Below are 23,036 nucleotides of genomic sequence, written 5' to 3'. Positions count from 1 at the left end.
TCCGTACACTGAGGGAACTATATTTTGATAGATCCATGCGCTTAGTCACACGGAAACGTGCTGCTCGTGGGGACGATCCGCACGAGGCTGCAGGTGAGCGGTAGGTGAGTTTAATGATTGATACGTGGCAGGAGTAATAGGCAGTCCACGCCACGAGGAAAGGAGACTCAGATTGTCAAAAAAATCGTCCATTCAACCTTTAAATGTAAATAACTAAAGTGAATATATGCAACTGAATAAAGAAGTCAAACCTTTAATTGAACACATAGGCCTTGAATGAAATTTGTAAATTGAAATATTTACAACACACAATTTCAGTTTATTTAGACAGTAATAACAGCAATGGATCTGTTTAAAGGAGAAACTTATTTCTGCAACAGTTTATTCATTTATAACGCTTTTCAGTGTCAAGTGTCAAGCACAGCTTTTATGTGAATAAAAGTTTCACATAACCCCACTATTGTTCTAGAATGATTTATGTGGTGGTAGCTGCTCCGACTATAAAAATTTGATAAAAGCATACATTTTTAAAAGCCACGAACTGTGTAGAATTTACATATTTGCAGCGGCAGATAGAATGGTCCCGTTAGCAGTTGATCTCAATCAGACAGTGTGTGGCAAGTTTTCCCCTATATCTGCCCTAAACTTATCCTACTCAACCATTGCTCCAACTCCTGCTAATCCTCCTATGTAAAACATTTATGTGGAGCTAAATGAGACTTTGCATTAGTTTTTATTTAATTCAAATACAAATGTCAGTCTTGTATATTATTTGGTTACATGTGAGAAATGTGAAAATGTGAGAAACGTGTGAAAATGTGCAACATTACTAATGTGTAATATATGTATGTATACATCAGCAAGGAGGCTTCGTTATGACTGCTATGACAAGGTGTTAGAAGGTTTATTGCTGGTCGAAGGTCTTGGATATGAGTAAGGATTTGGGTATTTAGTAGTGTAGTTGTAGTGGTTGCTCAGAATTCAGAAGATTTGCTTAGGCAGGATTAGAACCAGAGATTACCAGATGTATATGCTTGTACTATTCCTCTCAGACCAATTAGACAACTGCTTACTATGTACAGTGTTTAGTTTTAAGTAGAACTTTTAGTTCTACTTAAGGTTGTAAGATGAATCACAATCGAATCAAAATCACAATATGTTTTGCAAAGACATGTTCTAAAATACATGGGATTCTTTTATAGTTATAGTAGTTATAGTTAGTTTATCAGCTCATAGGCCTGCTTCACTCTTTTTGTCAAAATGTATAAAATGTGAACTTTGATTATTAAAACATAAATGTACATATTGCTCTCTCTATGGAGAAATATCTAACCATTGTAATAATGCTGCATCAGACCTGTCTGCTTTCATCAGGCATCTGCTCTAATCCTCTGGGACTTTACCTTTCTGGCAAATGTGTCTTCTAACACTCGGAAATGAACTTTGCTTTTCTGGCCTTGTTCAAATATCATTCTGAGTGCAGAGACAGGGAGGGGGCAGCAGAGGCCCAAAGTAGGCAGAGCCAGTGTCCTGTCCCAAATGTGTGAGTGGAGCAGGCTGCAGGAGGCTGTCTGCTCTGCTCAGGCACTCTCAGGGCAAAGAGGAGAGGCGACGTCAGGCAGGGCTTGTGCCGCACTAGCTCGAGAAGTGCTTAGCCCCCACAGAGAGGTGAAGAGGTCAGCCGGGGTCAGGTCACCATGGTCACTGTGCTAATTCCACCTCATTACACATCTGATTGAGGAAATGAAGGTTGTTAACCATAATGACTAATTAGGAGTGCTGTTTGGTGAAAATGAAATGCCAGCTTTTATTATACTCATTGCTCAAATTAACTAAGTAGACGAGTATTAGTAGTTTCATATTGAAGTGTAACTTCATCCAGTGTTGGGTGTAACTATATAGACCCTTCCAGGAATTATGTGTTTGGAATAGTTGTAAAAACATTTGTTGTTTGCCAACGACATATAACTTTCAGCTCTATTTTCTAAAGTTGATTAATTTAAGTTCTATTTTTATATATTTTTGGTGTGATAGTTCCGGATAACTAAAAATATGAATTCCGTGGTCGTTAGCATTTAAGTTAATGTCAGTAAACTACATTAAACACAGGCTAGTGCTTTTTGTTGAGGCTCTGGTGCTATTCACATGTAGTCGAGTGTTGTCAGTTGTCACATCTCTGGTTCAGCACTGCATGTAGCACCAGGGCAAAGAGCGTGTGCGAGTGTGTCGTTTGAATTATGAAATCAAAATGTAAAAATAATACTAATACTAATAATTACACTGTATAAATACGCTTTACCTTTATTTGATTGACAATGTATTTATCTCAATATAGAATAATTGTTTGATTAGTCGAGTCGACTAATCAAAAAAATAATCATTGACTAGATCGTTGACTACTAAATGAATGGTTAGTTATGTCTTATTAATTATTTTTTAAAGCATCTTCCCCAACACTCATAAGCAATTGCTTTTTAAATGTTCTCTGTTCACTTGTGTTTGATAAAGTAATCTCTGTACTTATCAGAGTTCATCCTGCTGTATCCCAAAACTCAAAAGTGAGTTCTTAAAATCCCATCTTATTTCCAAAATATTCTCTTGGTAATTTGTTAAATGTTCATAATATGCTTGTTTAAATGTCCCATATTTGGCCACAAGTAATTAGCATAATATTCCTATTCCTGTGAAGCTCTTAAGAGCACTTCTGGCTTTGTCCATTTCTCTTGCCTCTTATTGCTGTACCGTTTGCTTAATGCGCGGCCTGTGCCTAGCAATGGCATGCTGTGCTCATTGTGAATGCAGTGTGAATGTGCTGTTTGGGTATGGCCCATGCATCTCCAGGGCCCTATAATCAGCTCTAAGCTGCTTCTATCAATCTTCATAACTGTAGTGGGTTGAGGAGGGAAGTGCAGCTAATCAGCTCTAACCAGCACCATGTTCAGCTTGACTGTCACTGTTATAGTGAGGCCATATGCAAACAGTGGCCCATACACGCGTGTGCATCGGCCCATTCCGCAGATGGCTGGTTCGAGCACAAGTCAGGATCTGAAAAGGGGCCTGTGACTTTCAGTGAATAGCTGTTAGTGTAGGTTAATATAGGAGTGGCGGCCCTGCAGGGGTGGCAATCACAGCTGGCATCAGAGCCGGCCTTCAAAGACGGCTGTGCAAGTTGAAGCCAGAGTTGTCATTAGCTTGTGCCCTGTGCCTGACAGGCCTCCCCTCTCTCCTCCCTCCACCAGCCTGTCGTTTTGTCTCTGTCTCATTGTGCTCATTTTGTGTCCGTGTGCAAATGGCAACTGTAATCCCAGGTCTGTGCGCTTGGGCCTGTCACTCCACATTTGCACTAAGCATCTTTCCTTCCCTCATCTCCTTTGCCCTAATTGTATTGTAATAAGCAATTATAGATCTATTTATGCGCACTAGAGCTGAGATTGGACCAGTTTTTAAAAAGGCATGTAGGGGAGTGCAAGTGGACAAGCCAAGACTACAACTTGTAGCTGGGCACTGCTAATCTTCCCTTTCTCCTTCCACACATTGATGATCTAATCCCAGTTTAGCGTCTCCATGCTTCTGTTTACCCTCTCGTGCACAAAGACCTGCAAAGCAAAAGTGATTGCAATGTTGTTTGTAGTTTATTATCTGGCATTTCTCTTTGTGAGTCAGCTGCAGTGATGCAAATGAGGAGAGGCAGCCTGTACCTGGACCAGCCATGTTTCCTCCATCTGTGTGTGTGAGTTGTGAGTGCGTGGCTGTGCGCTCACGTCGTGTCTGCCTGCTCTACGTCAGGCCTTTGATCATTCCACATTGCATTGGCAGATGCTCTCTGGTGCTTTCTGGTTGCTTATGAACCAGGGCGCAGACAGGATCTGGATGCCAGTAATTATATCCCCCTGCTCAAATAATAACAATTGTTGCTTGTACAACAAAGTGCGCTCATTTTTTGTCTTTGTCCCATCATTTTTAGTGATGAGAAATGGCAGCAGTGTGTTGTTGAGCAGTGAGGCCACAGCTCACATCTTGTAATCATTCATATATATATATATATATATAGTCACTTTTTCCCCCCTGGCCATATTGTTTAGTCCAGCTCAGATAACATTATAATGATGCCAGTAGTGTTGAGATGTGACCATTTTCATCATTTGCACAATAAACACGGCACATAGGCACGTCAATTAATCAATTTGCCCCTCTGTGTGTTTCGCACAGATCTGGTGTGCTGTTTCAGCAATATATTTTCCAGCATTTGTCTGATGGTAGATTTTAGTCTGTTAGTTTGAATGAAAAATGAATAGGGTTGTGATCACTGGTGGTGGAGTGCTTTTAGGTGTTGCGTGTATTTGGTTTTATCACCAATGCATCACTGGTTTGCTTTCCGTTCTTAACCATTTGCCAAATGTCTCTGCCCCCATTTCATACTACAACTGCCTTAATAAATAAAAATGTAACTTAACCTGAACTTAAATCATAATCAGAATGGTTAAATGCCCTAATCATTATGTCACTCAATGATCTGACAAACAATAAAGAAATTAGCATATCATTTTACTGACCCCTTGTGGCTGGGCAATGTATCTATTGAAAGTCGTTCACTCACACTCAAAAGCCCACAATTTTCTCATGTTACAAAAAAAGTTCTTAGATTGGAGTTGACATGTCTAAACCTTGTTATAGAAGATATGAGGGCACAACTGTCCCTTGGAGCCTCAAACATGCACATTTTCTCTTATTTACTCGGGCAAGCCACAGTACACTGGGAAGATAAATAGATCTTTGAATGAATGCACAGTTTGATATGTCACATCACAAAACAACATGCCATCAAATGTAGCCACGAACACTTGACTGTAAATACCCAGACTCACATATTAATGAGGCCATATGTCATACACTTTGCCCGGGTGTCATACTAATCAGGTTTTTGTCAAATACTGTCAAACTCCAGATGGATATGAATATCACGTGTTTAAATCTACTTTTTATATCACTGTGTGGAACTAGTCATTAAGTGTACATTTTGAGTACTATATGTTTATCTTGCAGTTGTATCCTTGTCCTGGCAAAACTCTTTAAAGCAGAGCATATTTTATCAAGGCTGAGATAAGTGATAATTATTTTGTTTATTTTAGAGCTGTCAAAAATATAGAAAATCAGATACTAGTTGATAATAAAACTAGTTTCAGAACAAGATACTTATTTGAACATCACAAAATTTGACTTTTCCTGAATAGTTTTAGAATGATCTTGAGTTTTATCAGAACTAGTATAAGCCAATATGATAACATGGATAAAATACTGTCATTATTATTATTATTATTATTATTATTATTATAAATATTTTAAAAAGACACTTCTTAAATCATCATTGTGATATCAAAATAGGTGTTGATTTTGTCATTGTTATTGAGAATCAGGTCTTGTAGAATGTCTTCTCATTGGGGCTATTTACATTGAGCTATTGACAGTGTCGTTTTGGAAAATGGCTTTTTCCAAGGTTTTTGGAAAAATATTAAGATTTTTCTGAAAAGGATTGCAATTGTAATTAAATTTGCAATCAAAGTTTTATCGATTCGGTCCATAGTGCACATTTTAAATACATACAGATAGTGGCCTTTCGTGCCCACTCTTTGAAAGAAATCTAATTGGCCACCACGGGAGCCAGCCCACACAGAGAGGCTGTTTGGACACACCCCCACTCCATGAACATTAGATGATTGAAATTAACTACAAAATGAACACTTCAGTCACATGCATGTCAGTGTTTTAGACGTCTAAAATACAGAGTTAGCAAGGATAAGCCAGCAGTTATTTGTTATTTGCAAAGGAAATAATGTTACTTCAAAAATCACAGACGTTACAAATTTATGCTCAAATTTTGTTTTCAATATAATTGTGATATATTTGAACCCTTAAAATCTTAGAACCATATCTTTGAGTGTGTTCCTTGTGTCCCTGCAGACACTTTCATTTGACCTACCCATCCAGTATGAGTAATGTTGTTAAAAACCAAGATCTCCAATAATGGCGCCTCTTAATGAGGATCTGCATTCCAGTGTTCACAATGGCCCTAGTCTCCTCCTGCTCCACCGGACCAAATGGTTAAGGGCTATATTACATTATTTAAGTGAATGACATCATGAAATGGCTGTTTCTTTCAGCTGGCAAGATGCTTTGTGATTTCTCTCTGTCTGTCATTGTTAAAAGCAGCTAAGCTTTTTAGCATTTTTCGGTGTTGTGTAATATCTCCAGCCTGCCTTCTATTACCATGCTAATGCACTTGAGTGGTAATTGTTGTAGCCCCAGTCACTCTCAAGAAATTAGAAACACATTTCTGAGGACACATTCAGCCTAATAGGCTAAATGTTTGAAAAATTGGGTTAAAGGGAGAGACTGGGTTGAAGACTGGTCCGTTTTTTCTTAATAAACTTGAGTGTTGGTAGAACATCAGACATACCCAAATGACCAGAACTAATGTTGCTCTAAATGCAGTGCGGAGATGTCTGTTCCCTGGTGCTTATTATAATAGTGGTGTATGATTTTGTTAACAAGAATATGCATTAATTTAAATGTAAAATGATGTGTGTCAAATGAAATGCAGCCAGTCAGCTTGATTGAAATGCACTCTCTGCATGTTAACACGGCCCGGGTTGTAATAATTATCAGGAGGGAATTATCGATCCAGTTGTGTGTTTGTCCAAACGCATCGAACCCCGGGATGGATGAGACAATCATTACCTGTTTCTCATGTATCCCAAATAATAGCAGACAGTGTATTTATACCCTTAAGGGAAATGCAGTATAGAGCCAAGCTTAATGTTGTGTTGTCAGGTTGGCTGGAAAAATAACAAAGTATTGTGTTTTACCAGGACTCAAGAAATCCTATCGGCATGTCAAAAGTATAGGCCGAAAAGCCGGACTGGTGTCGGCTTGATTTAACAAGGCCCAAAACTGTTTGAGGACTGGGCAACCCCAGAAAGAGTGGCCTGGCAGGAAAAGGCAGACACAAGAGAAGATGAATATTGACTTGTTTATTTTGATTTATTTATTTACATTTACCCAGATTTATCTTTGATAAAAGTGAGTAATAAATACCACACAGGCTGTTTATCAGCAGCTGTCTGGCTCAGGGTTAGCCGCCAGCAGCAGCATCAAAGCCTGATAACCCCTGAGACCAGAGGCATAATGTAGGGATCAGCAAGAGGAGGAAAGAGGGATATGAAACAGTGAGATGAGGGGAGAGGGATGTGGGGATGAGAAACAGTGAGATGAGGATAGAAGGATGTAGTAATGAGAAACAATGAGATGAAGAGAGAGGGATAAGAAACAATGAGATGAAGAGAGGGATGTAGGGATGTTGGGATGAGGAACAATGAGATGAAGAGAGAGGGATGTAGGGATGAGGAACAACGAATGTAAGAGAGAGGGATGTAGGGATGAGGAACAATGAATGTAAGAGAAAGGGATGTAGGGATGAGGAACAATGAGATGAAGAGAGAGGGATGTAGGGATGAGGAACAATGAGATGAAGAGAGAGGGATGTAGGGATGAGGAACAATGAGATGAAGAGAGAGGGATGTAGGGATGAGGAACAATGAGATGAAGAGAGAGGGGTGTAGGGATGAGGAACAATGAGATGAAGAGAGAGGGATGTAGGGATGAGGAACAATGAGATGAAGAGAGAGGGATGTAGGGATGAGGAACAATGAGATGAAGAGAGAGGGATGTAGGGATGAGGAACAATGAGATGAAGAGAGAGGGGTGTAGGGATGAGGAACAATGAGATGAAGAGAGAGGGGTGTAGGGATGAGGAACAATGAGATGAAGAGAGAGGGGTGTAGGGATGAGGAACAATGAGATGAAGAGAGAGGGGTGTAGGGATGAGGAACAATGAGATGAAGAGAGAGGGATGTAGGGATGAGGAACAATGAGATGAAGAGAGAGGGATGTAGGGATGAGGAACAATGAGATGAAGAGAGAGGGGTGTAGGGATGAGGAACAATGAGATGAAGAGAGAGGGATGTAGGGATGAGGAACAATGAGATGAAGAGAGAGGGATGTAGGGATGAGGAACAATGAGATGAAGAGAGAGGGGTGTAGGGATGAGGAACAATGAGATGAAGAGAGAGGGGTGTAGGGATGAGGAACAATGAGATGAAGAGAGAGGGGTGTAGGGATGAGGAACAATGAGATGAAGAGAGAGGGATGTAGGGATGAGGAACAATGAGATGAAGAGAGAGGGGTGTAGGGATGAGGAGAGTGGGATGTAGGAGTGAGAAACAGTGAGATGAACAGAGGGTTGTAGGGATGAGAAAAATGAGACAAGAAGAGAGGGATGTAGGGATGAGAAACTGACTATGACTATATTTAGTCAATATTTGGGTTACGGTCAATATTCCTTTTTAAAAAAAAACTCAGAATAACCTGTTTACATGCGTGACACAAGGGTGATGGGTAGGGATGTCAAGATCAAGCGTTTCCGTGAATATTTATGGCTACGTAAGTTATTTGTGGGGGTTTTGGAACCTATAATATAAAACAGAAATGTCTCAAGGCGCAACGCAAGTAATAGGCATGCGCACCCCTGTGTTCTCGCTGGGCTGAGGTTGAAGGATGGCGGTGGGACAAACCGTGCCGCAGGCGGCACACGCGAAAAGTACTTAAGTAACATGGCGCTCACCCTCACGGCAATCTAGATCATCGTGTGGGCGCCTTTCGCGAGCGCTGCCCGCGGTCACAGCCGGAGCATTTTTTTGGGCATGGCAGGTCACAGCCGGAGCATGGCGGCCCGCCATGCCAAAACCCCTCAGCCAGAACACTGGCACACGTGTATGTGTGTGTATGGGAGCCCAGCGTTTACAAGCCCTATCTGTAATGATTGTCTTGCGTTCATGCAACCTGGAGCTCAATGCCCAGAAGATAGTGGAGATGATCGTGAACTTCAGGAAAGCCACAGCCCCCCAGCCCCCCCTCACTATGACAGACTCCCCCATCACCACCGTAGACTCCTTCCGCTTTCTCGGCACCACCATCACCCAGGACCTCAAGTGGGAGCCCACCATCAGCTCTCTCATCAAGAATGCCAGGCAGAAGATGTACTTCCTGCAGCAGCTGAGGAAAGCAAGCTGACAGTGCAAATGATGGTGCAGTTTTACACGGCCATCATTGAGTCCATCCTCACCTCCTCCATCACCATGTGGTAAGCTGGAGCCACAGCCAGGGACTAAAAGAGACTACAGCGCTTCGTACACTCTGCAGAGAAGGTGATCGGCTGCAGACTTCCATCTCTGCAGGACCTGTACGTCTCCAGGGCTCTGGGACGAACAGGTTGGATCAAAGCCGACCTTCTCACCCTGGACACCGACTAGTTGAGCCACTCCCTTCACGCAGGAGGCTACGGTCCATCCGGACAGTTTCTTTCCCGATGCCGTTGGACTCATGAACACTTTTTAAACACCTCACTTAAACTGATTTAATCACTCACTGCACTCACAATGCCATTGTTCTATGAATAATGTTCACTTTTCAGCACAGAAACTTCAGCTTTAATTCAGTGGTTAGCAGGTTAAAAGGGGAAACTGGTAACATATAATTTAACATAAATTAATAATTAATTTATGTTGACACGATATATTCCATATCAATATCAGTGCTCTCCCCAGAATCTTTTAAAGGGATTGTAAATATGCCTCATATGGGGAGCAGAGTTTAGTGAATATCTTTATTTGCTCCAAGAGCTGCGTCTTGAGGATTTAAAAAAAATCTTGCAGGGTTTGTTTAGGGCCCTTCCGGGTAGTGAGTAGGCACGTCACTAGAACGTCATCTCTGATAGGTGCTGCGCCGCATCTGTTCAACCTTAGCTAACCTAGAGCAGGGAACATGTGGAGGTAAAACAAAAAAATCATCTATAATTAGAAATTGAGCATATGTTTTATGTTCTGTTACTGAACACGCACTATTTTCATTTCAACGTTTGCAGTGAAATCATTGTTTTATTCAGAAACATGCACATGGTGTTTAGAATCCTTGCCTTAAAGCAAGGTGATTATGTTGTACGAACAGGAGTGTGGCCATCCTCTGTGTACTTCAACATAATAATACTGTCCAAAGACATAGCCCACATGTATTAAGGTGTAAAAGTTAAATCTCCATATGTATGTGAATGTAAATAAATAAATAAATATATGTATTGGTCTTACACATTCCAACATCTATGCTGAGATAAAGATTTTGTCCAGAGTTATGTACATGGATTATTAAACAAAAAAGGGCGACTTAAGGAAATTAATTATATAAATGTATACATTTTGCATTAAACCATGGTCATGTAGTAACTTTTAAGACTTGATTAAGTTACAAACCAGTATAAAGGCTGATAAAAGGCAGTGTATGTGGAGCTGGGAGAGCAGTGGTACGGTGTGTGTGGGAGGCAGCACACATGCGAGTGCAACCTCAGAGACTGGTGCACCTGGAAAGCACTTGACAGATGGTTACTTCAGCACCCGCTCAATGTTGTTACTTTTTCTCTGTGTAACCTCGTTTAGAGACGGAAAGTGTTTGGGTCAGCATTTTGATCAAGGTAGACTCCTCCTGATTGTTTGCTTTGTGCATCTTCAGACTGTTTATCCGGCCCCCATAATTAGTTTGATTCTATGGTAGAGCAGACGTGACTTCGCAGCAGCCTCATTTTGCATAGACAAAATGACTGCTCATGCCCCACTGGGAGAAAGCAGTTTGCTACATTATGGAATTATAAGCTTTTTATATGTTATATTTTGTGCCTTTACCACGCATACATGACACGTCAAGTTGTTTGAACCGTAATTAATTAATATTGGTTAAAATTAGTTATAATTCTATACAATTGCAAGCTTCTGTTCTAAATTACTGTATTACCATACAATAATGTATTACTAAAAACCTGCCCTTCATATTTAAAGCTAACTTCAGTCTGGTGCAAAGATGACAACTGAAATTACATGCATCTGTTAATGTACTAATTATTTATCATATGTTACAATGTCTAATTTAAGGTTTGCGCCATTGCAACACAAAATAAGACTTAGGGTTAACATATATTTTATTGTCCCGGCAAGTATGGGTGGGTTACTTTTCTTGTTTTCTTTTCTTTTACAAAAACAAACAATACAAAAAATGAGGTGAGGAACTGAACCCAAACCCCACCTTAGACACCAAGGGTGTCCATATTGACAACATAGGGGATTTGCCTTTTTTGTTTTCATGTTTTTATTACCCAATTATGAGAAAATTCCCATTGTGTGAACTTATTTGTGGAATAGTTTGTTGAGTGCCTTTGGTCATGAGCCATTAATGCTTTAGAGACACAAAATGTAGGCCGATTAAGGTCTGACCTTCGAACAGGGCCAGTGTGGTCACAGTCAAAGGCAGATGTCCTTTCACAGTTGTAATACTGCTTACAGATACACTACACTATCCTACTGTGTGCTTGGAATAGATCTGCATTAGTCATGTAATTGTCATGAATCACTGCTTAAGACATATGTAATCTTTCCCAAGAAATAGTCCTTGCTCATCTGAACGTGTCACCATATTTCAGTGAGAAAACGTCCTCCTAAATTTAGCACATACTTTCAGCAGCAGATGTTGTGCCCTTTTTGATGCCGTGGGTAATAATCCTTAATATTCGAGCTGTTTGAAGCTAAATGAGGCTTTAATGCACTCTGATTCCATCTTCCAGCTCTCATTAATTGTTTTTTGAAAGTCCATAAATTATTTCTGTTGTTGTTTTTTGAGTTTGGCAAGAAGATAAACAGAAACTTTAAAGGATGAAATGGAGGTCTTAAATTCTGCCACAGCCTGTTTTCATTAGTATTTCCATTTGAAATGTCATTCTGAGGAAAATTTACTGCACTGCTCCTTGTAGCTGTGATTTTCTTGAACAAGTTGACCTTGCTTGTTACTAACACTAAACATTGATTTGGTTTGGAAGCTTTAACTGTGTGCGTGAGAGTCTCGTGTCTAGTAGTGGCGTGTCCTTACTCCTTTATATTGGCTTTGTGCAGCTCTCATGGTGCGTTCAGACAGTGGCGTCAAAGGTGTTGCGTTTACATTTTAAAAAAAATCCAGCATCCACACGTCCCAGGTGTCAGACCCTGAGTTGTAAAATCTCAACTTTCTGCAAAATTCGCTGTGCATCAACTGATCAGGAGCTTTCTCCAGAGTGTCAGTTATTTCTCCGAATAGTGGTCATTTCACAAGACAGCGAGAAGCGGATTTGAGTCTAACTCTGTCCAGGGCGTCAAAGACGTATGCCATCTCAAAAGAATAGGCATCCAACTAGAGTGTCTAGGCTTTTTCACGCCACCATAAACTGTATACTTCTTGTTTTAAGAGAAAATTCTGACTTTTTTTTGCATTGTTTTTTCTTCTTTTAATATTGTGCTTTCTTTCTGCATGGTTTTAAAATTATGCTCAAATACTTTTGAAAGAATACAATAAATGCAATGTTTTGTTTCTCATTTTTGGCTCTTTTCTTTGCAGATGGTCACAAGAACAAAGAAAATATTTGTGGGAGGTTTGTCGGCAAACACAGTAGTGGAAGATGTGAAGCAGTATTTTGAACAGTTTGGAAAGGTAAGACTTTTCTGTTATTTTGTTATTTTAACTTGGCTTGTTACTCTTGTTGGAACTCCCTAATTAGCTTATGTGCTTTCATCCCCGCTAGCTCTCAGGTTACGATTGTCTGGTCGGCAGTGGTGATTTTCATGTGTGGCTTGACTTGAGATCTGAGCTGGTGCAGAGCTTGCCCGGGCGAATAGTGTGCCATAAGTGAGCAGTGAGCAGATGTGGATGTGTGAGGAGGAGCTGCTCCGTGGCATCACAAGGACAGAGAAAAATTAGAGCCGCTGAGTCACACAAAATGTTGGCATATGCAGCAAGTAAACTTGTTTTAGAACTTAAATAAGAGCCTTCTGGAAACTGAGTGCTTAGAGGTTATGTTGCAATATCCCCCAACAACGGGGGCCCCATTTCCTTAGAAATGACCATGCACTTCATTGATAATCAGGCATTTACATCCCTAATTGTGCACACAGAGACTGATTTTAAAGCTAATATTGTTTTATTTTATTTCTTTTATAATGTATATTTCTGATTAAAAAATTCCGGATGAAACTTTGAAAGACTTATGTAAATATGTCGGTGTCAGATAGTGTGTACTAAGTGGGATTATCGTAATATTCTTCAAAATAAAATAGTCAAAAAATCCATAAATAACAAAATAGGTAGTTTTGTATATGGACCATATATTTTGTATCATTGTGATACAGGATACACTAGAACAAATCTAAAAAGTGTATTAGTTACAGTTTTTCCTGTTTGCCAAATCTTCCTGTCGTTCCAGTTGCCATGTGTCCGACAAGGATGTTATATCTTTATTTACAAACACAGGTCATTGACTAGCTGCATTGACTGATCACGGTTCATAATTTGTCACGGTACATGCGCCGGCGGGTGCACCAGTGACATTTCCATTTGTCTCCTTGTATACTCGCAGGGTGCATATGATATCACACCTGGAAATTGGCAGGGGAAAATAGCCCCAGGCTCAACTGAATTGTTAGCGCTGTTGTTGCTTGGCCCATATAGACCGTTTTAAGACAAATCTCCTCTATGGCACTTAAGCAACATTAAATAATGATAGTCTTGTTAACAGGATTCTTAATGGTGTCAGTCAGTGTAAGGATTATTAAAACACATACAACATTTCCCTTCAAAAAATGTTAAAAATATGACCCAATACATTACACATATTGCACAGCCAAACATATACAGACGATAAAAGCTTTGATAGTCCTCCTGCATCGTCATAATGTGTGACGCCCCACCGTACAACATGAAAGAAATTATACTAATAAGATTTATTTCTTTAGCTTGATGTAACAAGTTCTTGTATATGGCCCCTTGGAGCTATATAGTACATTTAGCATCATTATTTGGACTATGTGCCACCACTGCTTCTCATGTGCGATACCCCCAGCTGAGCTCACGCACGCACATACACACTCGCGCACACACACACACACACACACACACACACAACCCCCCTCCACACCCTATCACCTACAAGGACATGTATATGACACACACACACACACTGAGGTCTGGGCGCGCGCACACACAAACAGCCTTTAATAGAGTGGCAGCGTTTCACAGATAATTTGCCCACGCTGAGCCGAGATCCATTTCCCTCATGTCATATTGCACATCAGTCAAGGTCACCTTCGGCTGATACAGTCCTCCAACATCAGCACTTGACCTTGAGTTTAAACAATTTCACTCCGGATGGATTTTCACGGGCACATGATGTACCGCATCCTGAAGGAGACAAAAGAGCTGTTATACATTAATCAAAAGTGTTTTTTAGAGGTAGTAACAATATGTAACCAGCTTTTTAAATCCCTGTGTCATTTCCTTTGCTGGTAGCCTACCAAGGTGAAAGAGGCTTTGTTTTCAATTTCCCCCCCCCTGCACAAGTGTTACTGAAGACCCCACCATTGGCCCGGTCGGCTGTTCCCCATTTAAAAAAAAAAGATGGCTTATTTGCACAATAGAACTTAGCACGAAAATATTCCCAACGACTTCGCAATCACTGGATCCGAGCAAGGGCTTGAGATGATTTTGCGACTTGATTGAATGACATAATTGACTTGATTATACAAAGTTTTTTTGCCCTCCTCAAGGAATCCTCAAATGCTTAGGAGGAAACAAACAAATCAGACTGATTGAGCCGTGATCCCGTGCATGCTTCTGTGTGTACTTTTATAGCCTACTTGTGCATGCTTGAATGTGTCTGAGGTACGACTCGCGCCCTGCTCCAGCGTGTCAGCGATTAAGTGTATTTATGTGGGAGCATGATTAGGTGTGCGCGGGTTTAAGTGTCTGGCAGCACACAGAAAAATGAGAGCAGATACTGGTGGTGGGCAATGACACGACAAGACAAGAAGCAGAAACAGGTATCGTTTTCAGTTTTGTAGCTTTTCCCCATTCCAGGATTTATGAAATAACCTTCCTGTCAATGCAACCTACTATTACTGCCACATACACACAAGCACAGCCTTCAGGACTCAGACGCAGGAGCAAGAACCAATTAATTCAGTTTCTTCTCCAAAGAATCTTACTGTCAGTCTGTCAGTCCGTCAACAGTCTGTGCCTCTGTCTGTGCGCGAGGCAGGAGGACATTAGCCAGCGTGGTGGCAGGGAGGCTAGCACGACCGCTCAGAGCCTTGTCAATATGTGCCACATCACAGGGCCAGCATTGTCAAGGAAATTATGACACGCACAAGCTTCTTGCAACGCAATTCAGCATTTGTCAAGACCAGAAGAGGCTAGCCTAATGTACTTTGATTTGAGGATTCCAGGCAGCAAATCAAAGCAGGCACCTCGCTGGCAACCTGAATCTGAAAAGCACGAAATACTTCTTATTAAATTGCAGAATTTAAAAACAGCAGCTGTGAACCCTCAAGAAAAATATTGCAGTTATTACATCTACAAAGAAACATACAAAATATACTCTTGCCACAGTAAGGGCAATATGGGATTGGCATAAATATTTCTGTGTATAGCCATATGTAGGTGGATCCTCTTAGTTGTATTTTCTGAAAAGTAGCAATCAATATATCTGAGGAAAACAAATGCTGTATAGTGTGCATCTTTGTTGAGTGTAACATATTAGTTTTAAATGTAGTGTTGTGTTGTAGTAGATGGATGAAGCTTCAGCAGTATTTCAGCTTTAATCGACAACAGAACGAGCATCAATCACACAGTAATACAGCTGTAAACACTTTGTATTGGCCACTTCTCTGATATGTATTAGCCTGCTGGGTTTGTAAAAGTGTGGGTGTGTGTTCAGCAGGCAGCCGAGGCCAATTAGCAAGATGTGGTCCGCTGAGGAGGCAGTGGTCGTGAGGCAGTGGAAGGGAAACAGCTGGTGTGGCCACAATTGGGGCACAGGTTCTTGTGTGTAAACTCTGCACCGACCCTTTCCACAGCCGCCCGCCCTGTATCTGTATCTAGGCACTATCCAAGTGGCCGATGAAGAAGTGGCATTAAGTGCTTCACTTTTTTATGTTACAGCCTTATTCCAAAAATTATTAAATTCATGATTTGTGAAAGAAGGTCTGATTAGTAGAAAGCTGCAGAGATGGCTGTTCTCCTCGAAGGTTCTCCTCTCCCCACAAGGACTTGATGGATCTGTAAGAGTGACCATTGTTTTCTTGGTCAATGTTTCCATACCTTCCCCAGATCTGTGCCTTGATACAACCCTATTTCGAAGGTCTACAGACAATCCCTTGGACTTCATGGTTTGTGCTCTGACACTGTTAACTATAGGACCTTATTTAGACAGGTGTGTGCTTTTACAAATAATTTCCAGTCTGCTGAATTAACCACAGGTGGACTCTAATGAAATTGTGGAAACGTCTCAAAAATGATCAGTCAAAAAAATATGTACTTGAGCTCAATTTTGAGTGTCACGTCTATTTTTCATAAATGTACAAATATTTCTAACACACAAACTTTCACATTGTCATTTGGGGTATTGTTTGTAGAATTTTTAAGCACTGTACTACAGCGAGAGGCTGACAGCCGTCACTGGCACTTGAGCAGCTTCACCATTAGAACAGAGTGGCATGCCCGAGCCTGGCACCACTAGAGACGCTTTTTGTCACCTCAACAGTACACAGCCGAGGTGCATTTCCTCTGATGCTGACAGTCATTTGAATGAAATTGAAGTGTGGTTGGGTTTGACTGATTCTAATGCATCTTCGATGGATTCCATTACCTGCTTAATAGTAGCCACATCCTGCTGTCCATTTCTGTGCCTTCCTCCCCCTCATGGGCTGCACGACACATCTTAGGCCGGTGAGCCAGATGAGACAATCTTATCAGCACTGCCTGGCTTCCCTTTATATTCAAGGACTCTTAACCAGACTCTGCCGCTATTTCTGTTCCTGCAATGAAGTCAAATTAATCAGTGTGCTGTTTGTGTCATTGTGTGCTTTTTCAACACTTGGTAAGTGGTAAGAAAAGAGAATCGTCCCCTCTTGAGGTCAGCGGCTGTCCTCAGATATGGACACAGCCAGCATTGACAGTCTGTTTCCATTTCTGTCACATAATCTTGTTGCGCTTACAATCATTTTTAATGCATTTATGAATTGGTTCTTTCTTGCTTCTTTTGAGTCTTGTTTTTGAAGGGAGGATGGGGTCTAAAGATCAGTGCAAAGGTGAAAGCACTTAAATGATTTTCTTATGTTATTATCCATCCAGTTCCTTTGTTTTTTAGACCTCCTCTTCAGGAGGACCTTGAGGTCAAAGGTCAAAATTGTTTAAAATAGACTTGAGGGTCTAGCTGCTTGTAGTGTAACCAAAGGCGTTGACAGCTATGCATATCTCTTTTACACTTTGAATGTGAGGTTAAACATATTGTACCTGGAAAATATTAGACTTTTTATGATAAAAATAAATGAGGTGAGATTACTTGATAATTTCCTTCGTGCCCTGACTCTGCTTCATTAAATGTGTGAGGAGCCTGGGAGGAGTTGCATGTTCATTTCTGTCCCTTCTTATATTGGCACAAACCGGGCTTTTTGTTTTCCAATAAATGAAACACCTGTTATCAAAACACCTAGGACAATGAGCCATTCCATTGAGGCGAACACTTCATTAAAGACAGCCGTTGGTGTGATCACACCTTATAAATTTGGATGTGACGTACAAAGAGAGCCCTGCCCAGGCATGAAAAGCTCTCTCCCCACAGTTAAGGGCATAATTAGCTGGGGTAGCTAATGCCTCCTCATTGGTTTATTGTAATCGGCTTTGAGTGCCTCTCATAGTGACCTTATTTGGCGGAGCTAGCACAACTCTGCATATGGTCGTCCTGGTCGCCCCTGAGTTTGAACTCCAGTGCTTCCACATGGGCGAGTCACCACTATTGTCTTTTTATGTCCTGCTTGTCCTGGTTCTCATGCTTCACTGGTTGAGCACCAAATCCTATAGGTTTAAGTGAAAATAATGAGAGACAGACATAGGCTTAACCAGTTCACTGCTGCCGAGCTGAGTAGGGATATAGGGGTCACAGCACACAGCACACACCACATATAGTATGTATGGATATCTGTTTTTGGCTATCAAGTTAAGACCAAAAATTGACAAAGTAACAAGTTGTATTGCTTAGTCCCTTGTGATAATATGCTATTTCCATTAAGACATTATTTTGTGTAGGGCCAGGCAATTTCGCACAAAAAAATTGTTATAATTTTGTCTCATTAACAACTTATAATAATAGCTTTCAATATATATATTTTAAACATGCACAATACATACTTTAATGCATTGCCATTTAAAACAAAAGAGAGTTAAACTTCTACCTCCAAAGTCTGAACATGCTTTCACTGGCAGAGGATTGGCTCTAGACCTCTCGATTAAAAAAGTATAAATGACGATTTGAAATAGCTGAATCTCATTCTTGATTAAAATGTGATTAATTGCACAGCAATTAATCACATCAAACCATATTGTCTGAGAAGTTATGAAATACAGTGATTGAAGAGGCATGGCTGAAAAGCGATGATACCTCTACACACGTGAAGGAAGGCTTTAGGTCTGACGTGATGGAAAGAGGTTTTGTCACAACACAAAAAGATCAACCGCAGGCTAAAGGATGCTGTTTCTTCTGTTACATTTTCTGACACTTGCACCTGGATCTTTTTTTTAGGCCTTTAGTTTGTGAAAGAAAGAGGAAGTTTGTACTATAAGGCTCAGAAGAGTAAAAACAAAAAAACCCTTGCTTAGTGCATGAAATTTGTTCTGGGACTGTGGTAATCTAATACCACGGCTGACATTTTGCGTGCCCTTAGATTTTGTAAATGGCAGAAAAATAACTGTCTGTAAAGAGTGACAGAATTAATTTCACATATCTGCCAAAGTGCACACTATTAGGGTTTTTTGGGTGCGTGATGGAAAACAGCGGCAATTATCACAATTAAGATAATCACAGCAATGAATTGTTGAAAAATCTGTTTTGCTTTATAGTTGTAGTGAAAAATATAAATTGATACATTTTTACCTCAAATATTTATGCAATTCTGGGGGTTAAATTGCAGAATACTTCGATGTACCTTAAGACGGCTTAAGGTTATGGATGAGAGTTGAACACATCATTAGGTTAAGGTTTAAATTAAAGGGTTGTATTACGCTATTACTGCATTGCCGCTTGGGTTTGTTAGTGGAATTAAGTTGTATGGAAATGTATTGCATCTACATAGGGGTGGCCTGGCATGTGCACAGATAAATTAAACCCAAGAGCCACAGGACTGTTTTGAATGGTTAACATGATCTATTTTCTTGTTTTTAGAACAGTAAGCGTGTAGTGGGTCACATTTCTTGGCACAGTGGGTGTTTTAAAGTACAGTTATCACCTCACAGTCGTCTTACCCGGAGATCGTCACGTTATCCCGTCACAATACTGACCTAACCTAATACTGATGTGCAATTACTGTGAAATTCATGTGCAATCTATGTGCTGTCGTGACACATATTCATGTGCAATTACTGTCGGGATCACATGCAATGGTATTTATTTATTTATTTGTCTATGGGAGTTTTTATTTATTTATAGGAGATCTTCTACTGAAAGTGTTTTTCAGACTTCCTATAAGTGATCTGTTCTTCTGTATCTACCTCTGTATCTACCTGCGTTGCACCAATGAAATTTCCCCATGTGGGACAATAAAGGAATATCTTATCTTAACTTATCTTAGAAAAAGTAGACATTGAGGACTTTTAAAATGTGTATATTACAATTATAATGTATTCTTCTAGACACTCTAGCCAGAATATAATCATTTTTTATCTTCATTTACAGTACGGGTACAGGCAAATTACTGTTTTCATTCTAATATCCCTGAATTCTTAAAACTGAAAATCACATAATTTTTTGGGTTTTTTACAGATTTTTTAGTGTGTGTTGACATAATAAAGTACAACTATCAAGTGTAATGGGATCTTTTCACCTCCAGGCCACAAGTCGGACTTAATTTGTTGCTTTAATGACAACAATTTTAAGGTCAATAGATATAGATATAGATTTAAATGGTCAATAATGTTCCTGGAATTATTATTGATTCTGATCAGTTTAATAGTTGAATTACATTTTACACAAGGCCACAGTGTGCTTCAGCTCTTACATTAACAGAGCTTTTACCAAACCCCAAAGGTGCACAGTAGATGCCTTTCAAACTTTTACTGAGGTTATGGGAGCCGCTCCAAAGACCACAGCCAAATACAAACCTGTTAAATGTCCATTCGTTGGCAGCAGTCGTACCAATGATTAATGCAGAAAAAATACACTCGATATGAGGCAAAGGGAGCTAATCAAAAGGCCACAGTCGCTCATTCTACTTCTGCGGCTGGTGCAGGTGCACATTTGCATGGCATTTACATTGGTTCCTCACAGTGACCAGTACTGGCCCACATTCGGGTGTCCATCATTTTCTGACATTTTGTGATTGTTTCTCGTGGGCCGCAGCTCGCCCAATCAGTTGAGGATATAGTGTGGTCCCAGTGATTATATGGAGTGATCAGAGCAGCAATGATGGAGCATGTGCCTTGCAGTGGAGATTTAGCCAGGGGCTTCAATCTCATTGCAGTCACTTGTAGTTAGTGAGTGAGACTGGCAGTGAGAAGGGCACAGCAATATAAATGAATTGGCTATGAATGTGAAAAGCGTCTGGGCGGCTGTGGGCTATGTACAGCGGGAAAGGGCCAGTTAGACAAACTATTTCATATCCCCCTTGACCTTTATTTGCCCAGTGGTCCAGTAGCATTTCCAATAGCTTTTAAATGGCCACTGAAGAATGGCGGCATTCACTTCACGCCATATTTAAAGCTGTTAAACCAGAGTGCACTGTACTTGTGTTAATGCTAGTGACTTTGGCAGAGATTGCAGAATTTTACACCCTGCTCAGACCTTTACTTAAGTATATCTTTTCGATTAATTTTCAGCATCCCTCCAAAAAATCAAAATGCGTAGTGGTATATGGGGCTCACACAAGAAAGCCGTGGATCAGCGTAGATTGACACCTTTCTGTAGGTCTGTAGCCTCATCTCCTGCCTCTCCCTCTTGAAATGGCTCCCCCGGGATAAACTGGGATTGGCTTGATTGTGTTATCGGCGACTGATCGGGTCATTGAATGATGGAATTTTGAGCCCCTGTTCTGCTTAAAGAATGAAATGTTTAAAGAAGATTGACTGTGATTGGATCAGATCTAGCACCTGCTCAAAGGGGTCAATCAGGTGAAGGCTGGAGGCGGCAATCTCGGCAGTGCTATTGTGACTCGGAGGAAGGGGGGATTAATGTGCATGTTGTGACGGGACAACGGCGGTGGGCTGGAGGAGGGTGCAGGGCGGAGGTGCCATTCAACAGGGAACTAGTTGAAAAATGTCATCAGAGGAAGTGTCATGAGTAATTTGCAGCAGTCTCGGCGTTAGACCGGTGCGGAGGTGGACACTGCACCTCAAGCTCCAGAGCTGCACACCTACACCTACGCCGCATCTACACTCGCGAGAACACATCTGTAGAACTGCACGGTGTGTTCATTGAGTTTCCTTTCTCAAGCGGGATCGAAATGTGTATTGATGTTGGCTTTATATGTATGTTCAAATGATTGGTATTAGATTGAGGAGAACTGGCCATTCAAAATGTAGAGAGAGTCACAAAGCATCCCAGCAAACAGTTCAAGAGATCTGACCACAGAGAAATTATTTTTTTCATTTCTGCGTTTTAACATGACCAAAAGCAGCAACAGCAAGATGCAAAACTGCCCATAGCAATTGTATATATTTTATACAATTCATGATTACCATGTTTAACACAGGTTCTAAAAGGATATGTGATGAGCTCTTTGCAATATTGAAATGCTGTTATCAACATTCTGTAATAGATGCAACTGGAGGCAAAATGAAGCAGACCATAATACAGTTTCATTGATTAATGAAAGATCAGATCTAATTGCTAATGTTTTTTATTAGTATAAACACATATGTTTCTTTTCCGTTCCAAAGGATGGAAGAAAATACATTTCCTTGCCTCAATGTCTGTGCTTATTTGTCCAGTAAAACCTAAACATCTGAATTGTTGCCTTCATAGAAAAGACATAGTCTCCTCGGATTGTCACAATATAACATTTTAGTATCAGGATTATTTGGAGAAAAAAACACCACATTTAATGATTTTTCACAATTAATAAGTGATGTTTGCCAATGTCCAAAATCAGGGGCCTCAATTTGCCCCCAATCTTAACATAAACGGGAGCCTCGCCTGTAGGGCAGTTCCAGATCCGGCTCCTGCTACCTGCACGACATTAACGCTAGTTTAAAGAAGCAGTACTTGGCCACTGGAGGCTGGAGTTTGATGATGCAAGTACATCTATGATGATAGTGTTTGAACCAATAACTAATAACTGTGGCATTTAAAAGAAGAAAGAAGACGCGGCCCGCGGAGATTAGAATGATTATAAAACACAGACACACACAAGAGATTTATTCTATAATATTGTGCTACAGAATATAAAGTCTTAAATGTTGTTGTCATAAGTCAGCTGAGCTGGGTTATTAAAATGTGATAATAAGCAATGCGAACTAGATATGAGATGCTTGTCCTGCTTTTTTGTCTGTTCTGAACTAGTCTATCTTTACTGAAAACTGTCACATATTTATCCTGTCATTTTGTATTATTTCATGGTTATAGTCTTAAAAGGGGGCAAAACGGGGTATTGGAGAAGAGTAGAGGCCTAAGTCTGTGTCCGCACTTGAGTGGATGGACAAACACAAGTGACAATGAGACAAAACTTGGGCGCTCCTGATCAGACTGGTGAAACAGCATCGCGTAGCTCTAATATCGGTAGATTTAAACCCACATTCAGCTGAACTAAAAGGCCCTGGAAGTCTTTTTCAGGGACAGGTGGAGACAAGTGTGGCACATTTCTGGAAAGGGCCATTAT

General features: G+C 40.5%; 1 protein-coding gene across 18 annotated transcripts in view; it reads left to right on the top strand.

Moving 5' to 3' along the window:
* msi2b (musashi RNA-binding protein 2b) overlaps positions 1–23,036 on the top strand; it is a 293,043-nt gene that overhangs the window by 75,138 nt on the left and 194,869 nt on the right. For all 18 annotated transcript variants that reach the window (XM_072446482.1, XM_072446479.1, XM_072446469.1 and 15 more), the window contains exon 6: positions 12,520–12,612. In XM_072446482.1, the coding sequence (XP_072302583.1) occupies positions 12,520–12,612 (93 nt within the window). The remainder of the gene's footprint in view (positions 1–12,519; positions 12,613–23,036) is intronic.

The sequence above is a fragment of the Eucyclogobius newberryi genome, unplaced genomic scaffold (genome assembly GCF_026437365.1).
Source record: "Eucyclogobius newberryi isolate DKJ021-1_F unplaced genomic scaffold, fEucNew1.0.hap1 SCAF_15, whole genome shotgun sequence".
Taxonomy (NCBI): Eukaryota; Metazoa; Chordata; class Actinopteri; order Gobiiformes; family Gobiidae; genus Eucyclogobius; species Eucyclogobius newberryi.
This window is presented reverse-complemented; position numbering and strand designations above follow the sequence as displayed.